A 12,720-nucleotide genomic window follows, 5' to 3' on the forward strand; every position below is an offset into this window, starting at 1 on the left:
GTTATCACCACCTCAGGCAGCTGTGATGTTTACAGTTGCTGCTGATTGTTTTTTGTAAATGGCTCCCTGGGAAAATGTTGTTTGCATTGGACGAGTTCTGAGTCAGGTCAAATAGAGATAGGCCCAGTGAGTGGGATTTTCCAGGGAACCGCCAGATAGGCCAAATAGACCATTATCTGGGAATGGGGCTGTGGAGGAGCTCAGACACCATTCTGTTCACCCAGGGGCCACTGGGCTATTGGTTCTCAAGGGCCAGGGAGAGGAGGTCAGGGCCAGGGAAGTTAAAGTTCTGCAGGGCTTGCTATTCTTAATGAGATACAGCTGTTTGTGTTGAATTAACTACTCCTTGGATTACTCCAAACTGGTTAATTTCCAGAGTTCTGGAGAAATTGATGTTCACTTTTGGTCAGTGTTCTCATTCCTTTTATGGGGGAGTTTTCTCAGAGATCCTTACCCCACATTCCTGCTGACATCAATCCTCTTCCTAGTCATTTTTATCTCACTTAAAACCAGTCCTCCCATGAGTAACTTGTCTGTCCTACGCTATTGAGAAAATTTATGCCAGAGCATAAATTAGATTTATCTTTATATTAAATATCTTAACATTGCATGACATGTCAGCATTTTCACATGCCTTATTTAATCATAAATGCAATAATTTAATCATAAATAAAAGAACCACCAACCAGGCGGACAGAAGTATTAGCCCTAATAAGTAAGAACTTTTTTTCATGATCATTATTTTAAAATTTCATTATATTTTATATTGGATTATTTATTGTTAAACTCTAATAGTGCTGATAAACTGTAATGTCAGATTAAGTCGAATCTTACGGTTAGACCTTGGTCCACGAGACCATTAAGAGCCACTCTGGCTAAGTGTTAAACCGTATTTAAGTTCAAATTGCTTCCATTGACTTGCTGTTCCTTCTTGATAAGTGTGAAATTTATCCTGTTTATATTTTAGGTTATCGCAAGCTGCTGACCAAGAGTGTGGCCGAGACGCCAGTACACAAGCAAATCTCCAGAAGGCTGCTTCATAGACAGATCAAGGGCAGGTGAGCGACATCCTTGTCTAGCTTCTTCATGCTCCCACACAGCCCTCCTGATCTTATGGGCCATGCTTACCTTCTCATGACATTTGTGACCCAGTCTCAACTGTGTTGCTCATTACCAAAGAACGTTCTGAAAATTTTATGAGACCTGGAGAACCATACAAAATGCACTCTGGTGTCCAGCCTCTTTCATTTGGCACAATTATTTTAAGATTTATCTGTGTTGTTGTATATATCAATAGTTCGTTCCATTTTATTGCTGAGTAGTATTCTATTGAATGGATATTGCCTGGTTTTAAAATCTATTCATGTGTTGACCTAGGGAAGGAGGGAGTCTCGCTGCCAGGCCTGGGATGATCCCAGCTAGGCCCGTTCGGGGGTGTGGTGGGGCCTCAGTTTTCCATGGCAATTGGTTGCAGTAGGGCAGCTCTTGCTGAATGTTTCTGTCTTACTTGGCTGCCCCTTTCCTGGTTCTTTGTCTAAAGAGAACTAACTTTCCTCAGGGAAGTTTTTGTCTGCACCTCTTGGTGTTTTGGGGTCGTCAGCTTGCTGAGCACCCGATCCAGGATCTATGACTCAAACACAAACCCCAGAGCCCACTGCGCTGTGTCTCTTCAGGTCGTGCAGTCCTCAGTCTTCTCTCCACCTTTGAGAGCCTTCTGCTTCCTCTGTATGTAACATCCAGGGTTCTTAGCTGTACATGAGAGGAAGAATGGGAGAAGTACATCTACTCCTCCTTGTCAAGGCTACATCTGGACATTATTTGTGTGTGGATTTTACACACTTGTGCTCATTTATCTACAGGGTAAATTGTAAGAAGTGAAATTTGTGGATCAAACGGTATACAAATTTAACTTTGTCAAACTACTTTCAAAAAAAAAAAGTTCTTACCCTTTCACTCTTGACAGTGATGTCTGAGAGTGCCTGCCTACAGTGATGTCACCAAGACCACTTGTGGTCTTTGTTACCTTGTGAGGTGAGAACTGGTAGGTCTGTGATGTGCGTTATTTATGAGCGATGCTGAATTGTCCTTGTACCCACTGTTCCTCAAGGTCCTCTGACCCTGGTCCTGATATTAACGTCGTTGAAGAGTCCCCAGAGAAAGGAGAAGATGGTATTACCTCCTTTTGTTTGTTTTGGGGTTCTGGGCTTTTGTGTTTTCTCTACTTTCTGTGGAAACTTTTCTGGACTTGTATTCTTGCTCAGCATATCCATTGTGACAGCTCTGGGCCCACAGTGTGTATCATACATGTTAATTGGTGAATGATCTGTTATACAGAGTATACTGAGAGCTTCTGGAGAAGAAATATTTTTACATAATAGAAGTGGGATTCAGAGTGAACGCTAAACTATGTTAATATAAGGTACTGTGGGGCTTCCCTGGTGGCTCAGTGATAAACAATGTTTACCGCAGGAGACATGGGTTCCATCCCTGATCGGGAAGATCCCACATGCTGTGGAGCAGCTAAGCCATGTGCCACAACTACGAGCCTGTGCTCTAGAGCCCGGGAACCACAATAAGAGAAGCCTATGCAGCGCAACTAGAGAATAGCCCCCGCGTGCTGCAATTGGAGAAAAGCTCGTGAAGCAACCAAGACCCAGCTTAGCCAAAAGTTAAAAATAAAAACCTGTGGCCTATTTTTAAAGTATACATGAAGGAGGGGTTTCCAAAAACATATTTTTTTAAAATCAAGTAGTTTGTTGTAGAAAAATTAGAAAACATAGAGAAGCCAAAGAATTAACACTTGGTAATCCCACAAATCAGAAATACTGTAACATTTAGCTTTAATAATACTCTTACAGGTGTTGTTTCTGTACAAATATATGTAACATAAGTATGAAAACTGTGATTTAAAACTTTTTAATGAAAGTCACACTCTACAAACCTTTTTTATCACTCTACATAATGCTTCAAGGTGGCAGTTCATAATATTTATGCAGATTACAGTTCTGGAGGGGTTGGGGGTTTTTGGGTGGTTTTTTTTTTTTTTTTTTGGAAATTTGCTGGGGCCACATATCATAGCCCTCCTAGCTTTGTCACCAACGATCTCAAAACCAAGAGCTTGTCCAGTTTCCATCTTTTGCATGAAAGTATTAGTTGCTCAGTCATGTCTGACTCTCTGCAACCCCATAGACTGTGGCCCACAGGCTCCTCTGTCCATGGAATTCTCCAGGCAAGAATACTGGAGTGGGTAGCCATTCCTTTCTCCAGGAGGATCTTCCCAACCCAGGAACCCAGGTCTCCTGCACTGCAGGCGGATTCTTTATTGCCTGAGGCACCAGGGAATCCCCTCTTGTACATGGTGTCACATAGATCTTACCCATTTCATAGGGGAAACAGCGAGCTTGCATTTCTTCTTGGTTACTAACTGTGATTCTGGTCTCACAGTGGGGAGTTTGAGACGAAGTCCTCGAATCAAGCAGTTGGCATTCAGCAGGACGAACTCTGCTTCCTTCTACTCTTTGTCTCAGCCAAAGTCTCGAAGTATACAAAGAGTTCACTCATTCCAGCAAATGAAGTCAGGTACACACTTTGCCTACCTGTCTTCAGAGGTCCACACAAACTTGGTGGGAAAAGAATGAAATTTGATATTGGAGAAACAGGTCAGGTATAGTAAGTTGCCTATGTGTGAACCTTCAGATGTGAGCTTTCACAGATGCCAATGTGCGTTAGAGTGTCCAGTCATGTACGCGCACCTGTCTGGCGTACGGTGTCACGAGCGTGCACCTTCTGCGAGTGGTTGTGTGTGTGCACTGTACTGTACAGGGCTCGGTAGTACAGTGTCTTTATTTCAAGCCCAGGCTGTCTGGAAGCAGCATAGAAACAGTGGTGGTGTAGCTGGCGGTTGTTGCTTGATGCCAGCTGTTGTACTGTACTCCAAGGTTAGGAATATTTTCATCTGTGTGTGAAAAATATTACAAACCAATTATAACACAGTGCTACATAGCCAGTTGTGTTAGCTAGGTACCTTGGCTGACTTTGGACTTAGGACCGAGTTAGACTTACAAATGCACTCTCGGAACAGAACCCGTTTGTATGCAGGGGACTTACGGTATAAATATTTGAGGTTCAGAGTGATGACCAGATGAACAGGTGACCACAGCCACCATTATCAGAGTCACCCCTTTGGCTTCCCATGGCTGGCTGTCCACACTATCCTTGTAGGTACTGCATTTATTCCAGAGGAAATGACCTGTAATTTCCTCCATACATTCAGATCCCATGGGAAGGTATCCCCAGATTGAAGGTACTGTATGACCTTCATTCTTTTATCTATTATCAACTTGGCTCATCAGATGTATCTTTTTATACTTGTCTTTTCAAATTAAATTATTTCAGTTGCCCACACCTCCTAACATAGGGACTGGGCTTGGTACGCAGTCTCAGAATGCAATAAAGCAGCACTTGTTACCAGTGCTGTCATAATTAGGTGGGATTTCCCCCCATTTGCTCCCAAATTGTCATCTTTCTTATATAGACTGGCTGTTTTATGAGTATTGGATGGGGGGTGAGAGGGCAGGAGTTGATAAAGAATTAAATATTGTCACTGTTTTTGACTTGCAGACCAAAGAGAAAACTCTCCAGTCCAAAGTATTCGGTCTCCCAAGAGACTTCTGTTCGGAGCAATGTCTGAGATGATCAGTCCCTCAGAGAAGGGCTCAGCACGGATTAAAAGGCCTTCAGGAAACACTCTGGGTTCTGAAATACCTACAGCCTATCAGGTATAAAATTACTATGATGTTTAAAGTAGTACAGTTTGGGGAACATGTAGACATGGGCAAGGAAAGCCACTGAGGCGAGTAAGGAAGAGAAGATAATAATAGAGATTTGAGGTGGTTGGGGCTGACTTGATGAATGATTATTGGGTATATGGGGACTTAAGGTAGCAGCTGGACTGAGCAGATAGATCTCACCTAGCTCTTGGGTTCATCTCTGTTTATATTGGACACAAATCTATATCTATCTGAAATGTGCAGTAGCATTCTCGCCAGTTCCGTTAGATTGCCCACTCGATCCAGTCACCCATGTTAGAAACCTGGTAGTCATCTTGGACTTCTCCCTCTCCTCAGGCTTGGCTAATCAGTCGGTCCTGCCCATTTTACTGACAACCTGATACCCATTCCCTCCTCTCCATCCCTTCAGTTCCTACCCTAGTTCACTTCTGCCTGCAACACTTCCGAAGCCTCTTTGCTCTCAAATCCACCCCGCCCCCAGAGATGGGGGGACCTCTGTGACCCCATCGGGTGCTCCTCTCACTACCTCACTGTGCTGGAAGCTCTACAGACTCTGCCCCAAAACCACTTAGGGGATCGGGGGGACACAGAGAGAGCTGTGGGGAAGGGTCCATAGGACCATATTCCGTCTCCTCCCTGGACAGGCAAGGACCTCCGTGGTCTGATCCCTGCTCGCCCATCTCTGCTTCACATTCCACCTTCCCAGCCGCCTCAGGATGCACATAGCTGCTGTTTTTCACTTTTGTGCCTTTGCTCACACTGCTGTCTGTGCCTCAGGTTCCCTCTCCCGCACTGTCCACCTTGTGTCTTCACCTGCCGACACCCATTCTTTTAAGACCTGACTCACTGTCCGTTGCCCCCACCCCCAGCTGGGTTAGACAGCCAGCCCTTCTGTGCTCCCAGTGTCCCGTGCACGCTCCGTCATTACATCAGCCAGCGTATTATCATCCATCTGTGTGCTAAGTTGCTTCAGTCATGTCTCTTTGCAACCCTACTGACTGTAGCCCACCAGGCTCCTCTGTCCATGGGTTTCTCCAGGCAAGAATACTGGAGTGGGTTGCCATTTCCTCCTCCAGGGAATCTTCCCCTCATCTGTCTATACCCCACATGAAATGCCAACTGGACCAGGACTCTTGAGATAATAAGATTACACAGTAGTTGTCAGACTGCCTTACCTGTTGGAATTAACTGCAACGTTCGCAAGAAGGGAAGTTTTTTTGTTGGGAAGGTTCCTCTCTGAGATGTTATCTTTGTTGCTCTGTATCCGTAGAGTCCATGTTTCACCTCAATCCCCCCCACCCCGGCCTTCTGCACACATTTTGCCTGACGCATATCAGGTACTTAAAAGCACATGTTGAAGGCGGGTGAATAGCAGATGATGTGGCTCCTAAAGGTTACTTCAGGCAAAGATCAGAAATAGTTTTCTCCTTGGAGGAAAAGACAGCTATGAGTAGTGAGTGGAGTGATAAAGGCAAAGCATATTTTCACTGTAGTGTGCAAATTATTAAAACAATTTGTCTTAGAAGAAATGAAGTTTGGATACAGTGCTTAGTGGTAGAAAAAGTTGACAAGTAAAATCTGGGTCATGTTTTGGAAGTGGAAACGTGTCACTGTATGAAATCCAACTTATCATTCCTTTGGCTGATGATAAACCTCCCACTGGACTTTTTAATCTTCTTAGAGATCATTAAAACATTTCCAAGACTATGGGTTATGATGTTCAAAGCACTGAAATAAGCATCTTTCTTTACAGACGCCTGAGAAGAGTTACTGGAAGTCTCCAAGCTCTTGTAAAGCCACACCAAGAAAGGTCCCTCGGACACCACAGACTCCACTGCGCACCCCGGAAAGGCTGCAGAAATCCCCTGCGGAAATGACCCCTGCCAAACAGGTCATTTTTAAGGAATTCTTGAAAGACTTCTCCCCACATGGCTGGAATTCACTATCGCGACCAAAAGTCACCCCTCGGAAAGGACACTCCCTGGCAAAAGGTGCCTCTCCTCTTGAAAAGGTACCGAGAACTCCCCAGAGACAAGGTAGTCAGCCCCCCAGATTTTTGCAGAATTCTTCTTGGCCATGTTTGGTGGACTCCAGTCCAGAAAGCACCTCCTGTCCAGCAGCCCTTGTTTCATCAACTGCCCAGACCAGGAGTGAGTGTCTGACCCCCAGCAGATCCTCTGCTCGAGCACCTCCCAGGGCAGCAGCCTTGGGGCTCCAGAAACAAGCCGCTTCTGAGGGCACATCTCCAAGTCAGAAACACCAGCTCCCCCGGGGCTCTGAAGCGCCCCAGGCAGAGAAGCTGCCACAGCTGTGGAATAACAAAACTGTCAAAACCCCAGAGAGACCAGGGAATGCAGCTCTGACTTCTCCAAAAAAACCCGTTACCTCTCCTTCACGTGGTATTTCTAAGAAGAGTTCACTTGGGGAATTTGCCATAGCATCTCCTTCCTCTGGACAAGTGGGCTGGCAAGAGGCCCAGAAATCACCCAGCGTCACCACACCTCCTTCCTGTCCTGCTCCCTTGACGCCCCCCAGTGCCTCACAGGTAGCTCCGTCTGACTTCTGGCCCCCTCCGCCCCCTTCTAAACATGGGAAACGGCATAAAAAGACCTTGGAAACAGAACAAGAGTTCCTGGAGGGCCAGCCTGACAGCTTGGCTGCTCTGAGGGTTGCCATAACTGACAACCCAGCTGCCATCACAGACGCTGGAAAGAACCAGAAGGCAGTGACCCTCTCTCCTCCAGCTTCACCTGAAACACACGGTTACCCTGGAACTGGCTTTGGGGGTGTCTGGCATACATCCTCTCCTTTGCTTGTTGCAACAGACTCGGACTGTCTCACTCTCCTGGATGAAGCTGAGCACCATGGCTGTGATAACTTAAAAAGCAGCATTTCACCCCTGGACGAAGGTGAGGGGTTAAGGCCGGGTACGTGTGAGAAGCCGTCTCCATGTGACCCTGGGATTCCTCCCACCTCTCCTTCCTCTGGGCCCCGCTCTCCGCTGACCCCCCAGTACGACGCGCACTGTACGAAGCAGCACCAGGCAGCCACACAGCTCGAGGATCAGCAGGCGTCAGCCCGGCCCTGCAGAGCCCCTGCCAGCCCGCAGGCCTATGAGGTTGAGCTGGAGATGCAAGCTTCTGGCCTCCCCAAGCTCCGAATTAAGAAGATAGACTCCAGCTCTCTGCCAGCAGCCGAGCCCCCGCCAAGGGAGGAGAGCACCCTCCCCGGTCCCAGTGTGCCCAGGGCCAGCAGGTCCTCAGGCAAACCCGAAGCCCCCTGCCTTCGCCCCTCACACAGCACCCCTGGCAAGAGTGGGGGACAGACCTATATCTGCCAGTCATGCACCCCCACCCGTTGCCCCTACAGTACCCCCTCTCCATTCCAGACAGAAGTTGGGGTTCCTTGGACCCCATCCCCCAAGCACAGCGGGAAGACGACTCCTGACACAATTAAAGACTGGCCCCGCAGGAAGAGGGCGGTGGACTGCAGCCTCGGCCCCTCTGCTGGGAGGAGCGAGGTCAGCGCCGACCTTCCCGGGGGAGTGTCGCCACTGGAGCCGGAGGGCAAGGAGCGAGGCCTGGAACTTGGCATCGGCAGGGCCCCCGTCCTGGGGGAGTTTGAGCTGGAGGGTGTGTGTCAGCTGCCAGACCAGTCACCTCCCAGGGACAGTGTGCCCACGGCTGAGGAGGCCTTCTTCTGGGGACAGTTTGGGTTGGGATCTAGGAAGAGATGCCTCTCTGCTGAGGAGGAGGCTGAACGTCAAGCGAAGAGGATCTGCGACCAGCAGGGAGACTTGGAAGAGTGGTCTCCAGGCACGAGCGTTCGCCAGTTGCCCTCCGTGGCGGACGACGGGGCGTTCGTCCCAGGTGAGTTGGCCATGTCCGGCCGTGTGGGCGCGGCAGCTCCGAGGGGATTCCGGGGGAGGCTCAGGCTTCCTTGTTGGGGCCGTGGGCTGCACTGACTGTGCCATCGTTCCAGGTTCCACCCCGCCTCCCGGCTGTGCCGTGCGGAGCTGCCTCTCTGCCAGCGGGCTGCAGGCGCTGACCCACTCTCCGCTGCTGTTCCAGGGGAAGACGCCCTCCTCTCAGCATAAAGATGCTGGAGGTAATTTGTTGGAGGTCCTAGAGACATCACCAGGATCTAACTAATGTCCTTTGGTTAGCTCGATCTCAAGTTACCTCTGGGGTTTTCAGGCAGTTGAATCTTGGAGGCGTCGTAGGGTTAGGATTGTTTTATCCCCCGCCTTGTCATGGGCTCCCAGAGAAACACCACTTTAGAACGTACATGCTTTGGAACCACCACTACCAAAAAAAAAAAAAAAACTCTCAAAATCCTGCCGGATTACTTTAGCTTCTTGAAGACAGTGACAGAAGTGGGCACAGCCACTGACTGCTTGTCTGCGGTCCCTGGGATTGGAGGGCGAGCCGCACGAGTGGGAGGTGGTGTGTGTCGAGCCAGCCAGCCGTTTCTCCTCAGGTTACACCCATTTCCATCCATTATCACCACCCTTCAGACTAGGATTCCCCTCGACCCCACCTGGGAAGAATGGGATTGAACCTATTAACTGCACTGCATGGCTAGAATTGTTGAGGGGGTGCAGGAGGCGGGGGTCTCCAATGGTTCTCCTCCCTCAAGACCATGATATAAATCATGCGAAATAGCAAAGCCCCCACAACCTGAGACAAAAAGAAGGTGCAGAAAACTGAAGCGCCACAGGTTTTCTGCATTTTCAGTTACTTGTTGCTATTTGCTCAGTGCTTACATTAAGAGTAGAGGCGGGCCTGATAAACTGTGGGGAATGAATGCTTCCATGGAATGAGAGCGCCTACAAGCAATGCTGGTTTTCTTAAGTCCGTCTTCATGCGTAACCCTGTGCAGGTCAAGCCCACTTTCCTCTGTTGTGTTCTCGGTTACGTTCTGCATGCTAAGTCTTCCTGCCTCTTTCTAGATGAGAATGTGGATGTATTTCCTCCCACGGCAGAAGACTCTCCTTTCAGCCGAGCATTCTCCCGGAGACGCCCTAACATCAGAACTTATTCACGGAAGAAGCTGCTCAGCTAGTTAGAATGGAACCATCTGGGGGACACGTAACTACAAACACTACCGACTGCCTGGAGCCACTGCACTTCCTCACAAAAGTGCTCTGAGAACAGTTTTCTCTGGACATACATGGAATTCCAGGAGTGTAGAATAAACGCATTCTTAGTCATGTACCCAGAAACCCGGTCCATCTGAGCCAGGGCCCTGCCAGCCCACTCCTCATATGTAACCCTCAGCTTGCTGCACAGAAACAGGAATAACCAGGGCTTAATGGAACTGAGGAAATTTAAAACATGAAGGTGAGGTCAGCCAGGTCCCCACAGCAGAAAGAAACTGGTGGCCTGGTCCCAAGCCTCTTTTACCAGGATCAGCTTTTAGAATCCCAGTAGAATGCCTTCAAGTTTTCAAATCCCCTCTCTGGAATCCATCCACCCCCAAGCCCAGCCCTAATCCACCACGCCTGCCTGGCCTTAGTGAGGTGGTATTACTGGTGGTATAACTCAGAGACGGCCTGGGTGTCCAGAATCAGACAAGGAACTGTAAGGGCAGGATCCCATTCCAGCCCCACGTCAGCAGTGACCCTGGCAAGTTCAGAATACTCCGTGTCACTTGCGAAGTGGGAGAAGGACCCGTATGTTGGTCCCTCGAGTTGCTATAAGGCCAGGACCCCAAGACAGAGGCAGCACTTGGAGATGGAAGCAACGTACGCAAAACAGAAGGCCGTGTCACAGGGGTAGAATAAAGGTTTGCATTCCCTGTGTAACAATAAAATCGTCTCTAGCTATTTAGCATTTGGTGCATTTGTGTGTGACATTCCAGCCTGAGGTTAAATATGACCATGGTCCAGCTCTAATGGTTTCCAGAGCAGCCATATCTCAAGGTCTGCCCTGGGAGCCAGTCAGTCCCCGGCACGGTTCCCGTCCTTCACAGGGAAACCCACCTTAGTCGTGGAGCTGTCCAGGGCACCCCCACATCCCAGCTGGCTGGCATGTCCAGGCCAGGGCCTTGGCTAACAGCAGATTCAGAACCATCTCACGGTCTCTGAAAAGCTTTCAAGCCTGTTGTGTTTCCAAGTCTGAGTCCTACTATGATCTTATAAACAAAACCCTTAAGTTAAACTCCCATTATTTTCTCCCTCCAGAGATTGTTTTATTATAAAATGGTTTTCTGAAACTCAAGCCAAAAGGTGGCAGAGAGAGAGAGACAGGGTGGTGGAGTAGAAGGACTTGAACTTGTCTCCTCTCACGAAAACACCAAAATCACAACTGCTGAACAACCATCAACAAAAAAGGCTCGAACCTACCAAAAAAGATACTCTACACCCAAAGACCAAGAAGAACCACAAGACAGGAGGGGCGCTTTCATGATGAAATCAAGTCCCACACCTGCAGAGGTTCTCCCACAGGAGTGAGGTCTGAACCCACATTAGGCTCCCAGCCTGGGGGTCTGGCATCGGGGGGGAGGAGCCCCCAGAGAATTTGGCTTGAGTGCAGGAGCGCCACAGGACTGGGGGAGACAGGTTCCACTCTCGAGGGCACTCACAAGGTTCCTTGAGCCCTGGGGCCCAGGGCAGAGCAGTGACTCCATTAGAGCCTGAACCAGACCTACCTGCAGGTCTCAGAGGGTCTCCTAGAGGCGGGGGTTGGCTGTGGCCCACTGCAGGGGCAGGAACACCAGTGGTGGAGGCCCTGTGGTATATTCTTCAGCTGAGCTCTGGAGGCGGGGGTCGGCTGTGGTTCACCATGGGGACAAGGACACTGGTGGCAGACACCTCGGAAAATGCTCATTGGTGTGAGGTCGCTGTTTTTGCACCAAGACCTGGCCCCACCCGACAGCCTGCCGGCTCCAGTGCTGGCATGCCTCAGGCCAAACCAACAGGGTAGAAACAGTGCCTCCCATCAGCACACAGGCTGCCTAAAACAGGAGCCAGCAGCCACCTACAAACCCCTCGACAGAGTCCTGAGCCAGAGGAAAAACCCTGCTCCACCCACCAGTGGGCAGGCACCAGTCCTTCCCATGGGAAGCCTGCACAAGCCTCTTAGACCAGCCTCATCCACCAGGCGGCAGATACCAGAATCAAGAATTGCAATACTGCAGCCTGAAGAATGGAGACCACAAACACAAAAAATTAGACAAAAGGATATGGCACAGAAATAGTTCCAGATGAAGGAACAAGATAAAACTGCAGAAGAACAACTAAGTGAAGTGGAGATAGGCAATCACCTTGACTGTTCTGCCTATGTTTTATAAAACTCAGAGGAAAGCATAGGCAGAACATTCTTTGACACAGATCACAGAAGCATCTTTTTAGATCCACCTCCCAGGGTGATAAAAACAAATGGTACCTAATTAAACTTCAAAGCTTTTGCACAGCAAAGGAGACCATAAACAAAAAGACAATCCACAGAATGGGAGAAAATATTTGTAAACAAAGCAACTGACAAGGGCTTAATCTTCAAGATATACAAATAGTTCATGCAGCTCTACATTGAGGGGGAAGAAAAAAGACAACCCAATCAAAAAACAGGCAGAAAAACTAAATAGACATTTCTCCAAAGAAGACATACAGGTGACCAGAAAACATGAAAAGATGCTCAACATCGCTAAGTATTACAGAAATGCAAATCAAAACTAGAAGGCATCGCCTCACACCCGTCAGAATGGCCATCATCAGAAAGTCTGCAAACAGTAAATGTTGGCGAGGGTGTGGAGAAAAGGGAAACCTCTTGCACTGTCAGTGGGAATGTAAGCTGGTGCAACCATTATGGAGAACAGTATGGAGGTTCCTTAAACTAAAAATAGAACTACCATATGATCCAGCAATCCTACCCCTAGGCATATATCTGGAGAAAACCATAATTTGAAAAGATAAATACATGCATTCCAA

At 48.4% G+C, this 12,720-nt stretch overlaps 1 protein-coding gene across 2 annotated transcripts in view; it reads left to right on the plus strand.

The window, feature by feature from the left end:
• The window catches only part of TICRR (TOPBP1 interacting checkpoint and replication regulator), a 41,233-nt gene extending 30,612 nt beyond the window's left edge, over positions 1–10,621 (plus strand). For both annotated transcript variants that reach the window (XM_061158687.1, XM_061158688.1), the window contains exons 16-22: positions 968–1,058; positions 2,108–2,169; positions 3,445–3,579; positions 4,621–4,778; positions 6,544–8,659; positions 8,772–8,897; positions 9,742–10,621. In XM_061158687.1, coding sequence (XP_061014670.1) covers positions 968–1,058; positions 2,108–2,169; positions 3,445–3,579; positions 4,621–4,778; positions 6,544–8,659; positions 8,772–8,897; positions 9,742–9,854 — 2,801 coding nt within the window. In that variant the 3' untranslated portion in view covers positions 9,855–10,621. The remainder of the gene's footprint in view (positions 1–967; positions 1,059–2,107; positions 2,170–3,444; positions 3,580–4,620; positions 4,779–6,543; positions 8,660–8,771; positions 8,898–9,741) is intronic.
• Positions 10,622–12,720: the final 2,099 nt, after the last annotated feature.

Source organism: Dama dama, chromosome 13 (genome assembly GCF_033118175.1).
Source record: "Dama dama isolate Ldn47 chromosome 13, ASM3311817v1, whole genome shotgun sequence".
NCBI classification, from domain to species: Eukaryota; Metazoa; Chordata; class Mammalia; order Artiodactyla; family Cervidae; genus Dama; species Dama dama.